This window comes from Lepisma saccharinum, chromosome 11, assembly GCF_977018435.1.
Source record: "Lepisma saccharinum chromosome 11, izLepSacc3.1, whole genome shotgun sequence".
Lineage (NCBI taxonomy): Eukaryota > Metazoa > Arthropoda > Insecta > Zygentoma > Lepismatidae > Lepisma > Lepisma saccharinum.
Window position 1 is genome coordinate 46,069,347 of NC_139239.1, and position 13,037 is coordinate 46,082,383.

General features: G+C 37.1%; 1 protein-coding gene across 1 annotated transcript in view; it reads left to right on the forward strand.

Annotated features, from left to right (window-relative positions):
- LOC145995225 (proteasome subunit alpha type-4-like) overlaps positions 1 to 10,993 on the forward strand; it is a 35,811-nt gene extending 24,818 nt beyond the window's left edge. Inside the window, exons 6-7 of the mRNA XM_083131791.1 lie at positions 651 to 774; positions 10,757 to 10,993. Coding sequence (XP_082987917.1) covers positions 651 to 774; positions 10,757 to 10,899 — 267 coding nt within the window. The 3' untranslated portion in view covers positions 10,900 to 10,993. The remainder of the gene's footprint in view (positions 1 to 650; positions 775 to 10,756) is intronic.
- Positions 10,994 to 13,037: the final 2,044 nt, after the last annotated feature.

Below are 13,037 nucleotides of genomic sequence, written 5' to 3' on the forward strand. Positions count from 1 at the left end.
TAGCACAAGAACATCTAGAAAAATACAGGACTGTTCTCTCTCAACCGGATGACTCACTGGTCCCAAAGTCAATGAGAGGTCCCCTCTCACAATACAGGCATGATTTCATGATCACATGTTCAGTTACTACGTAGGAGGAGTATTGAAAACAAGCACATGTATCAGGGTGTCATCATATATGTCCATGCCAGGGAAAGTATGAGATTTTTGTGTGTTAATGATGGAATAACATGAAATTTGTTCTGATAAAACTAATTAAACTGATATAAAATGGCAAATAATTCATTAATTACCTCTTTAATGTATGTAACTATGAATCTGAAAACATTTGTATAAGAAAAAGTAGCTACACATTAAAGATATAATTTGCCAAACTATGATTAATCAAAAATTAAACTTTTATCGTCATAAAAATAACAAATTGACAGTGTTGCAATCAGGTACAGTTATTTATAAAAATAGTGCTACAAAAATATTATTAGCAAGTTTAAGTTTACTGATAATCCAATATTTTTTCCATGTGAGGCACACAGAAACTTCAGTTTTCTATGGCCTTTACAATGTTGGAACCATGTATTGATATTGTAATGAAAGTTTTGTAAATATCAAAACAGTACCATGGTTTATAGAACTGGTTTCTTTCTTTTTAGGCTGCAGTCTCAAATTTGAAACAGGAGTACAAAGAAGGGGAGACGACACTAAAGATTGCTCAAGGTCTTGCTATCAAAGTCCTCAGCAAAACTTTGGATATGACTAAGCTGACTGCTGAAAAATGTAAGTTTTTTTTTTGTGTAAGGATCGTGCTTGGCAAAGTGGAATATGTAATGGTGTAATTGCATTAGTGAATTATCCTGCATCTTTATAAAATTGCCCACTCAGGGCAGGCCAGTATACAGGGTATGACTAATGAATATTGCCGAGATTGTGAAGCAAACATTACATGTTACTGCCTGCTAGCATTTGTAAAATTCCTTAAATATTTGAGTCAGTAACAGATTCTTTGGAACATTATTAGGGAGCCTAACCTGATAGCATAACTTGTTCAGTTCAAGCAAAATAAGACAGATACGTGGATACTTAAGCACGTTTCATGTGTATATCTTACTGCATCTAAAGTCCTGTAACATGATTCAATCAATTGTGTTGATAATACAGTGTAATGAGTAGACCTAGGATTTTTAGGTTGTAAAAAATATGCTTTTAGATTCCTAAAATAGGCCCGATAAGTCCTAAAGTAGGCTTCAAAAAACTTCAAATGGTTCAAACTCCCTGAAGAATACTGATAAATATATACATATACATACACACACACACAGGGTGCTTGGAAATTCTACTTACAAACTCCTAGGGCTAGTAGAGGGGGCTGAGTAGACAATATTTGGAATAGGAACCCATGTCCGGATGTCCCCATGACAATGTGTCGGATGTGCCTGTGTTGGTATGCAACCGGATAAGCAGTACATGACATCAGAAGATCACCTGATGGCACGTGTCGTCTACCCTGCCGCAGTATCCTGCCTGGAGCCCCATTCACATGCCTGTGCATCTCTGATGAACATGGTTGAGTACACGTTTGCAGAATACACGGACATGATCCTTGTGTATGGCACAGCGGAAGGGAATGGAAGAGCAGCTCGTCGGCTGTATCAAGAGCGTAATCCACAACGTGCGACTCCATCGCATACCCTTTTTGCCAGCATTATGGAACGGCTCCAACAACGAGGTACCTTCACCACCGACAGGAAGGACTGTGGTGCTCCAGAGATGCCACAGGCCCGAATTGGAAGAGGCTGTACTGCACCACGTTGAACAGAACCCGTCAACAAGTACGTGAACAATTGCACATGCAATGGGTGTTTCTCGCAGCATCGTGTGGGAGGTTCTGCATGAGCAACAACTACATCCTTACCACCACCAAAGGGTACAGGCTTTGAGACCAGCCGATTTTGTACCACGTGTTATCTTCTGCATGTGGTTTCTGCACCAATGCATCGACGAGCCCCAGTTTCCACATCAAGTTCTGTGCACAGATGAGTGTAAATTCACTAGAGAGGGTGTTCTCAATTCTCGAAACAGCCATGTCTGGGCAGACGAAAACCCTTATGCGATGCATGTCCAGGGATTCCAGCACAGATTTGCTATCAATTTGTGGGCAGGTATTCTGGACCGTCATGTGATTGGGCCTTACCTTCTTTCAGCTAGGTTAATGGGTGCCGCATACTTGATTGTCCTACAGGTAGTATTGGCCTTGTTCTTGGATGCTGTGCCATTGAACATCCATCAGGAAATGTGGTTTCAGCACGATGGTGCACCACCTCACTTTACACGTGATATTTGGAGACATCTTAACCAAAGATTCGGGCAAAGATGGATAGGCCAAGGTGGTCCAACTGCGTGGCCACCACAATTGCTGGATTTAGCGCCATTGGACTATTTCTTGTGGGGTCATATGAAGAGTATGGTGTAAGAGACTCCTGTAGAGACAGAGGACGAACTGCTGGCACATGTTATGGTCGCTGCACAACAGATTGACGGGACACCAGGTGTGATGGAGCGAGTGTACTAGAACTTGATTCATCGGTACAATTTGTGCAACAACGTTGGTGGTCGTCACATCGAGCTACTGTTGTAGTTGAGCAGTGCTGTATGCGACACATCCAGTGCAGAAGACAGAAACAAATTGTTGCGTTCCACTGTCAACACAGGTGTTGATCAATGAATAGTACATTTCTTTTTTGTTCCCTTGACATTGTTACCAAATAAATTAGTTTGTATTATGGACCGAGTCATACATCATTCACTTCTGTACCTTATGTAACACCTCATTTGACATGGTTATAATAAATGATTACACATTAGGTCATCAGGTGATCTGACATCATGTACTGCCTACCCGGTTGCATACCAACACAGGCACATCCGACACATTGTCATGGTTGTAGCATGGAAATGGTACGGTTTCGGACATGAGTTCCTATTCCAAATATTGTCTACTCAGTCCCGTCTACTAGCCCTAGGAGTTTCAGGGTGGCTACAAACTAGCAGAAATGAACTTCTCTGACTTTTCCAGGACAAAATTTGCATTTTTCTCAGACAATTATAATCTAAATTACTACTGATATTCTTGTTTTATTTATGCCTAATTGGTAGGGATCTTGATTTTTCATCTTTTTTTTCTAAATTGGTGCCATTCTCCCCCCCCCCCCCATTCGCATTTTTATTTTAGTGCATTTTCTGGGGATTATACCTAAAATTATACTTGCATGGTGTTCTTAAACTACAGTTTTAAATTGTAATTCACATTGCTTATGCCTCTTTGTGAGAGTTTGATACCTTGGAAATTTATTTTGGGAAAGTTATTTTCCCTACCCCTTTTTTAATTTTAAGGTAAGGGTTTTAGATAAGCGGATTTTTCCCCATATATACTGAAGGGTGCAAAATGGTCATATGTGGTGATGCAGCCACAAATTCTAAAATCAATCTCATGTGACAGATAACTATACATAGGGCCCAGGACTTTATGTCCTATAAAACTGTAAAATATGTATGTAATTATGTCATAAATTGGAAAATATGTCATGAAAAATGCAGAAATATTCCCAGTAAAGCCAAAAATATGCACAACAGTACTCTCGAATTTCTCCCATACCCGATAGAGTAGAGTAGGGGCTGTAATGTACCTAATGTTATTTTTACTTTTGACTGATTTTTGTGAAAAGCGAAAAAGGCAAAGAAATGAGAACGAAACTTCTTTACTTCCCATGCAACAATGCGAGATAACATTTTGCCTTAATAATGTTTGCATGGCTATCAATTGTCGGCGGAATAAAAAAGTGGGGTATTATATTGTTCTGTACTAAGAAAAGACGGCACCTTTCTTCCTCCGTAATTTCCATATCCTGCCATCGACAATATGAACTATCCATTGTGCTCAAGCTACGAAGAAAACAATTATGAAATAACCGATTATGTGCGAGAGAAATACGAAATTATACAGAAATATGTCTTATTACAACAAAATTGAAGAAATATGTTGTAAAAATGCGAGATTGGTGAAATATGTCAAAATATGCTTTGTCTATTTCGGCTGATTTTCATCAGATATTGTAAAGATCTCACCCCAATAGATCCGAAGCCAATTGAAAAATATGTTATAACATAAAGTCCCGGGCCCTACCGATATATTATGGCAACAAAAAATGACATGTTAGTGTTATATTTCCCAAAATTCGTGTTATTTTAGAAGATTTTCCTGCCAAATATACCAAAACTTACACTTCCATTATGCTTTTAAACTATTATTTTAAATTGTAGGTCACATTGTCTGTATTTTCGTGACAGTTTGATATGTTGGAACAGAATTTTGAGGAAGTTATTTTCCATTATTTCTTGCTCTACAAATGCCGATTTTACAACTACCCTGTGGCGGTAGGTGAGTACTCAATCCCCGCAAAAATTGCACCACTTAGCTCGGTAATTCAAAATACTTCTTGCACGACAAATACTGATGATGCAGCTCTGGTGTGACAGTAGATACACACTCGATCTCCTGTCAGAACCCCGCCACTTTGCTCTGTGGTGCAAATTGTTCTGATAGAAGTTAAAAAATCGTGGGAAATATGTATGTGATTTAATATGGATTTCGGAATTTTTCCATGTATATTATGCATTATAGTTTTCTCTTGGATAAAATGTTGGAAAACTTGCATGTTCTATACACACAGATATGGCACATTTAGTTTCTATAAGCCTAAAAAAAATACAATACAAGAATGTTAGATTTCATGGTATTTTTCGTTAAGTAAATTTTTTAAAATTGGCGAAAAATACCAAAAATTTGCAGTTTATGCCATATTTTGCTATTTTGAACGGGTGAAAAATGTGTCCAAACATCTCTGCACATTCATAAACACTACTTTGCAGCAATTAACATTGTACACTCTTATCACGTTTTCGAAAAATCAAGATCCCTGCTAATTGGAACTTACTTTCTGGATACCCCTCATATAAATCAGTAGATGAAATGTGAAAATTTAGGGTTGGCAGAGAAACATCAATAAGTGAAGAAAGTTATATGCTTTTAGGATTGAATGGTTCGTGTAATTATAATATTAAAATATTTACGTATTTATTATTAGTATTTTATTTCATAACATTGCACATTAACTTTGTAGCAACAGATTAATATCCATTTCTCACGAGCATGCGCTTGTCAAATTTTTATAACGTTTACCAACGCAGATTTCTGTTTCTCTTTTTTGTGATACTCCCTCTGTCCCATAATTATTGTCCAGTACACTTTTGTTTGTTGTCCCATAATAATTGTCCGATATGCAAACTGTGACATTGGTGTGTACAGAAGAAGAAAATGAAACACTGGAATGAATCATACAACGTTATTACTGAAGGATCAGTACAAATTGGCCGATCAAATATCCAAAAGAACATAAATAAAAAGTCACCATTTTGGCATACCGGACTATAATTATGGGACAGAGAGAGTACTATTCAACATACGTATATCGTGATTTGTTGGATTCATCTTGATATCGAAGAATACTTCAATGTCATTGTATACGCATGGCAACTTGTGCAAAACCAGTATTTCGCCAAGGGGAAGAAATAAAACCTTCGTACGTATTGCTACATTAAATAAGGTTAAGTGAACCAAGAAGAGTAATAAAATTCCAGCAGCATATTTGCAGTGGTGCAGCAGACTAAGGCTCCAAGTTTGTTCAATGAAATGCGGTACCACAGCAGACAAACTCGGATATACGAGGGTCACTATTTATATTTTGAGCCTAACAATGAAAAAACAGAAATTTGGCATTGAAAACTGCTTTATTGTTTTTCGAAGTATTCTCCTTTATGGTCAATACACTTTTGCATTCGTTCGAACCATTTGTCAAAGCAGTTTTTCCAATCTTTTTGAGACACCTCCATAATATGGTTTTTGAACGCATCAACGGCATCTTCTGACATTCGGGAACAAGAAGAAGTCATTGGGTGCCAAATCAGGACTGTGCGGCGGATGACCCATCAATTCGATTTTTTGACTGTTCATAAAGTCGGTTGTTAGACAAGATGTGTGACAGCTGGCATTGTCTTGATGAAGAATGATCTGACGGCGTTTGTTTGTTTTCCGTATTTGACTGAAGACCTCTGGCAAACAAATTGTTGTGTACCATTCAGAGTTGACCGTTCTACGTTCCTCTAAAGGCACAGTTGCCACATGACCAGTTTTCCCGAAAAAACGGCGACCATTTGTTTCGATGTGCTTCGAGCGCGAACAACTTTTGTTGGATTGGGTTCATCTTGAAACACCCATACAGTCGACTGCTGTTTACGTTCCGGCTCATATGCATATATCCATGATTCGTCACCTGTTACAATCTTATATACGTCTTTTGAAGCACCACGATTGTATTTATTGAGCATTTGTTTGCACCAATTGACGCGAGCGTCTTTTTGAGTTTTTGTCAAATTGTGTGCGATCCAACGAGAACATACCTTTCTCACAGCTAAATGATCATGTAATATTTTATATATGCTGGTGGAACTAATGCCTATGGTTGCCTCAATCTCACAGTATGTCACATGACGATCTTGCAGTATTAGGTTTTGCACAGCATCAATGTTTTCTTGAACAACAACTGATTTTGGACGACCTTCTCGTCGGTGAGCGAATGGCGGCCACGATTAAATTCATTATACCAGCATTTCACAGTGGCAAAGGATGGGGCTTCATCGCCAAATGTGGAAGCAAGTTGATCGATGCACTCGTCTTGATAATCCACGTCGACAATCGTAAAAAAAATCATCGCACGAAAATGTTCACGAGTTAATTCCATTTTATTGTTGTTGCGCAATCTCCAAGGCAACATAAACAACACAAATGAAGCTATTGACAAAACATTTGAAGTATGTTATGGTCAATAATGCCAGACGATTCCGTGCAAACGTCAAATCACGCCTAACTTCAATCAGTGTTGCCAAGGCTCAAAATATAAATAGTGACCCTCGTATAAGGCTCTGTTTATGTATGCCATTTTCGTCAGATGTTGCAGTCTGAAGACATCCAAAAAAAAAAAAAGGTAATGTGCTCCCCTGTGCATAGCACCACGCCATGAAGGCATATAGGGGGTGTGGGGGTAACGCCCCACACTTTCTTGATCCGGTCGTGAGTGGGGGTGATGTGATCAGCATCACGCCCCTGACTGCCTTTACCCCCCAGGGTTTCCCCCAGGTACCCATGTTATTCGACGCTGGGTGGGTGCCGGGGCCACTTCCATCGTTAGAAAATTTCCCGGATTTGAACCAGCCGGGGATCGAACCCAGGACCTTTAGCATGGTAGTCAGACACATTACCGACTGAGCCACCTCGGCCTTCTGAAGACATCCAAAAACAATCAATTTCATAAAAGTGCCATGCATGTGATTTTTGTCGCATATTGTAGTGAGACATTTTGTCGAAGTTCAACGTTAGTCAGACGGCGATATCCGACAAAAACCATATGCATCAATTGAGCCTAAAATGTTCATCAGACAAATGCTGTACCACGACATTCGAAAATTACAGGCTTGCATAGTGCCCTTATTTATTTCCCTGTTCCTTCAGAATCTCAGACAAAATGCCGTACTATGACATCCGACAACTATCAGACGATGCCACAGTGGTCTGACCCCACCCCTCTATTTGTTGACAGTTCTGTCAACTTACTGCTCCCGTACAGACAAGAAGAAATGATAATTCCATGCATTTTCCACATAATATTTAGAGGCTTATCAATTTTTTCTGCCCCTCCGGAAATTTATCCTTCCCCCCACCTCTCATCACTAGTTTCTGGCACTGTAATTTTGTTGTGCATAAAAGGGGCCTAAAAGTTGATGCTCAGACTTAGCAAGAAGATTTCCTGTTCGCATGTAGTGCTTCATAACGAATATGGCATATTCCTTCCATCGCATAGAAAAAGTCAACCAAGACAAAATTCCCTGACTTTTTTTGACCTCTCAGATTCCCTGACTTTTCCTGGTTTTCCAAGTCTGTCGCCACCCTGAGTTTGTAAGGGGAATTTCCGAGCACCCTGTATACACACATATACATAACCAAATATTAAATATTTAACCAAATTTTTCTTTGTATACATCATTTTCAAAATTATCCGGAAATTATTGTAATATTATTCTTGTGCTGTTAGCAAAAGATACTTGTTGACATGGGAAATGAATTACATGTGTATAATTTCCTGCACACTACATAACATTCTTTTTCATGTTATTCACAATCAAAGTCTGCCTTTTGTCCATCTTTATATGCTGAAAATGATCTTTAACAGAAACATAGTCAGTGGTGCAAATTTGAATGTTGAAACGTTATTTCGCAAAGAGTGAATGTTACAAAGCACCGAACTGATGCAAAAGTGAGCAAGACCACACGGATCAGAAGTTTGCATTTTGGACTGTGCAGGTAATAGTGGCACCAGACATTTTGCTTTGTTTAGAGCAGTGATATAAAAATACTGTAAAAACCTTAAAAAATATATAAAGACCTAAAAAAAAGGTCTGATTTAGACCTAGCAAAGAAAAAGTTCGTTAAAAACCTAAAATTTGATATCCAATAATGAGACAAGTCATCAACTTTAGAACATATTATCACTCAAAAGGATATTTTGTTCTATGCAGATCAGTAACACACATAGTTCATTGTTCACTGTATCTTGGAATTATCACATAGCTGTGTGCATACATAGCAGATTAATCGCCTTCTCTTAAGGGTAGATTTTTTGTTACTTGCTTGGTTTACTACAGGGATATTGTTTTCTCTTGACATTGTATCCCTGAGTGACTTCTAATTTTGAAACATCAAAAGAGGAAGGAAAATGCAGCCTATCATTTTACTCTTACGTTCAATTACAATTTATTCCTAGCTTAGACATCCTGCTGTGGAGCCCCTTCCTGTATCTGTTCATGAGTGTGAACATTTTGCATGCAGATCATTGTATTATTAGCAAGGGTGCCTGGTGCTCCTTATGTACTGCTGTTCCATTTTTAAAATCGCTTCAAACTAGGGTACCACTTTGACCTGATACCATTCGTGATATTTGGAAATTGAAACAAATTAAAGTTCTTAGTAAATTTTAAAATATATTTTATTTCATTCATTACAATTCAATTTATTCATATTAATATAAATGTATGAAAAATATAACCCAAAAATCTTCTGGAACTCTGCCATTTTGAAATAAACAGGATAACTATGAAAGAACAATGTAACTTGCAGTTTTTGGAAGAAAGGCCAAACCAACAAAGTTGTGCTCAAATTTTTGATGTGGAAAATTTCAGTTGGGCAGAAACAAGCAGAAAATGGAAAATGAATCAATCAGCATAAATTTAGTAAACTAACAAGCAGACTTCAACAAAAAAAAAGTGCACAGCAGTAATACAAAAATCGCATGCTAAGTATGTATGTGTAGTGTGTTCTTCATTAAAAGTATAGTTTTCTTGATAATCTGAGGAAATTAATTCACCATTGGTGTTGTCATTTTTGTACTCATCTTACTGAATTCATTAAGCAATGACTACTTTCATTTCACATCACAATATGTTCATTTCTGAGCCTAACGAAAGGTAAAATTTTGTAGACTAGTCTAATTATTCAACTATATATTTATTGATAAAAAGATTATTTCTGTTTTGACCAGGTGAGTTGTGGAAAAGATTCCTAGCTAAAGTCATTCTCATCTTCAGGGTAGAAGACTTAACTTCTATTAGTGAGTGACAATTCACCTGGTCAATAGCCCGAGAATCTTTTCATCATTCGTCACCAGGAAATCTTCGAGACTATCTATTTATTTCAATAATAATAATAATAATAATAATAATAATGTAAATTCAATAACAACGTTAACAATGCATTGCATTAATTTTTAAGAGCCACTAAGTGACATAACATTCAAATTATCACTGTTCAAATTGACTCCACATGTATGTATTTGTAACCATCATTTTATTTTTTTGACAATGTTTGTAAATTTCAGTTAAAATCAGTGTGCATTAACTATTTGAAAGTATGAGGAGAACTGCCATACTCAGTGAAGTATCATTAATGTTCTTGAACATTGGTAGCCTCTAAACCTTTGGACTATTCACAACTACGTACTTACGTACTTACTTGGCCTAAAATTTTCTTAAATAATAATAGACTGCATCATTATATTCATATCACATCTGTAAGTGCTTGCCATAATTATTACTTCTATTTTCAGAAAAAGGGTGTAATTGGTTTTGTGATTACCTTGAACAGCCTGATGGTCTTTCTGTTGTTTTTGTTTATTTATATACATATGAAGGTGCGACATACTTAAATTACAATACAGTATGAGTATTGCAGAGTATCTTTTCCATGTACATAACCTCGCAGGCTTTCTTATTCCAAAGCTCCTTCTTCTGTTGCATGAAAAGCCTGCAAATCTATTATTTAATTTTAATTTTGCTCCGACTTGGACAGTTAAACATTTTATGTAGAAAAACATGAAAAATTAGAATGCATCGGTGGTATTCCACTATAAATACAGACAAGTTTTAAAATGTTGCAACTGTCAAAATGTTGAGAACAAATTATATTGTATTGAAGAGTGATAGCAGCAGGTTACAAATGAAGGAAGCATGTGAATATTGAAGTTATACTTTCTTTTTAGGAGTATTAATTTTGAAGGCCAATTTATATATTTACTTGGATATTTTTATTTATTTATAGTGGAGATGGCAACTTTACAAAGGATTGAAGGGAAAACAGTGATAAAGATATTGCCTGCAGAGGAGGTAGATAAGTTGATAGCTGCATATGAGAAGGCTGAAGCAGAAGCAGAGGCAGCAAAGAAAGAAAAACAGAAAAGTTGAACATCGATTTTTTTTTTAAGGTTTGTTTACAGTTTTCGATATTTTGTCTGTTACTTTTAGCTGTAAGTTGAAATACACGTTTCAGATTTCTCTATTTATTGCATTTTCATTTTGTTCCAATGTGGCAAAATTGTCCTTTACCATTAGAATTATTTTGCCTTAATGGGTCCGTTTAAAAATTTGGCATTTTTCCTGCACATGTTGTAATTATGATATCTATACAGTTTTTGAAAGAAAGAAATAAACCTTTGTAAAAGTTAATATTGTAAATTTTCTTTTTTAGTAAGTATGACAACTTGATAAGAATGAAGCTGGAAAACAGTATACTTTTATGAACTGTTGAATTAATAGCAAGTATGCGAAATAAGTAGAGCCAAAAAAAGTACTTGTAGACCTATGAATAGGAATTTTTTTTCTTGATTGCTCCATGTGCCTTTGAGAATGTAGTTTCCATGTCAGGGCAGTTGGCAGTCAAATCCTAGGTAAGGCATGGATGTTTCTTGATATTTTTCGTTCATCTATTAACCCACACCCTCACCTTTGTTCTAACTTAGAGAGACTGAAAAGCAACATAGAATAACAATATTCACAAAATGCATATGGTCAATATTTAGTGGGCTGATATGAAATTTTGGCCGATACTGATAAAGTTCCATTATAAAATTTAGCGATCCAATATAAAATTCCAAATGATCCTTCAAGAACCTGAAAGGTTAACTGACTTCCTTAATAAATGTGTGTTTCCAGATGACTACAATGCAAAAGAAGTTCCACATTTAAACACTTACTTTTTTAAAAAGTAGGACATGGAGATTATCCATAAAAATTATAACAAAATGGCAGAATTTTACACTAAATTATAAGATATTTATAGATTTATTGGGTCGGTAAAATAATCGGTAATTTTACCAATAAACCAATACTCTGATATGCCTATATTGGCAGATACAGATAGAGTACTGATTAATCTGTCCCATCCCTACTTTTAGTATCTTGGATAACTGAAATTTGGTGGAATGGGAAACACGATGTAAATGTATACCAATATTTAGGCACATGGTGCTTGACTGTTGGCAAAATTTTGGCCTTCCCCGATACAGCACTTTTTCACTTAATTCATGTAATCACCAGCCCATGACCCATGTTGGTTGGAAATTACATTTAACATGGCAGCAGTCATCTAATTATGGCACTTCGAAAATTGTTTTTCACTGGAAAAAATTAACATTGTCTTCCACCAGTTATTAATTTATAAATTTTCTGCATGGAGCAAACTGATAATGTTAAGCATTGAAAACTATCTCAATGGATATGAAAAATGCAGAAAACCTGGTATAAATATCTTGACGGCTCTCATGTTAGAAGTGATCAGAGTTTGGGTTGTGCAACTTTAGACACAGTAATAGCTCAGAGGATCTAGAAGTGTGTATAAATCAGTCTCATTCACGTTACACTTTAATTTAATTTCAAAAGCAATATGTTACCTTGCTTGAAAGTTAATGTTCATTACTAGATAAAGCACACAACCATCATCCACTTCCTACCAAAGGACCGGCCTTGGCCTCCAAGAGCCTTGTGAGGCTGGGGCCAGAGGTCGACCATGAGCTCGGAGGCTGAGGCTGAGATGGGAGTTTGGAGTGGAGGCTGAGGTCGTGTGAGGCTGGAAGCCAGTGTGGAGCTGGGAGGCTGAGGGCATGTGAGGCCGGGCCTCATGAGCAAAGTCAAATAGACATCTCTCCTACACGAAAGCAGAATTTGATCACACAGAGCTCAATACCACCACGAAAGCTACATCTCGTTTCCAATAGATTGTACTATGAGAAATTCATATTATATGAAACTGGCTTTGTCTTTCAGAAACGAAGCCTGGCTTCTACTATTTGTTGTTAGGAGACATGTCAGGTGATTTGGGCCTCGGGGCTTAGGAGCTTTTCTCCTTTATTTGGCATCTCCTTTGGCTCCCTGTTGCTTGGGGTGCGGTCTTTTTCCTGCAACTTCTAGAATTTGTAGCAACCACATCCACTGTCGTACACAGAATTTTTGTTGAAGAGACAGAGGGGGAAGGGGCTGGACTTGTAAAAGTGCATAGTACTATGAATGTCGCTGAAATGGGGGTCAGGACATTTATAAAACTTGAA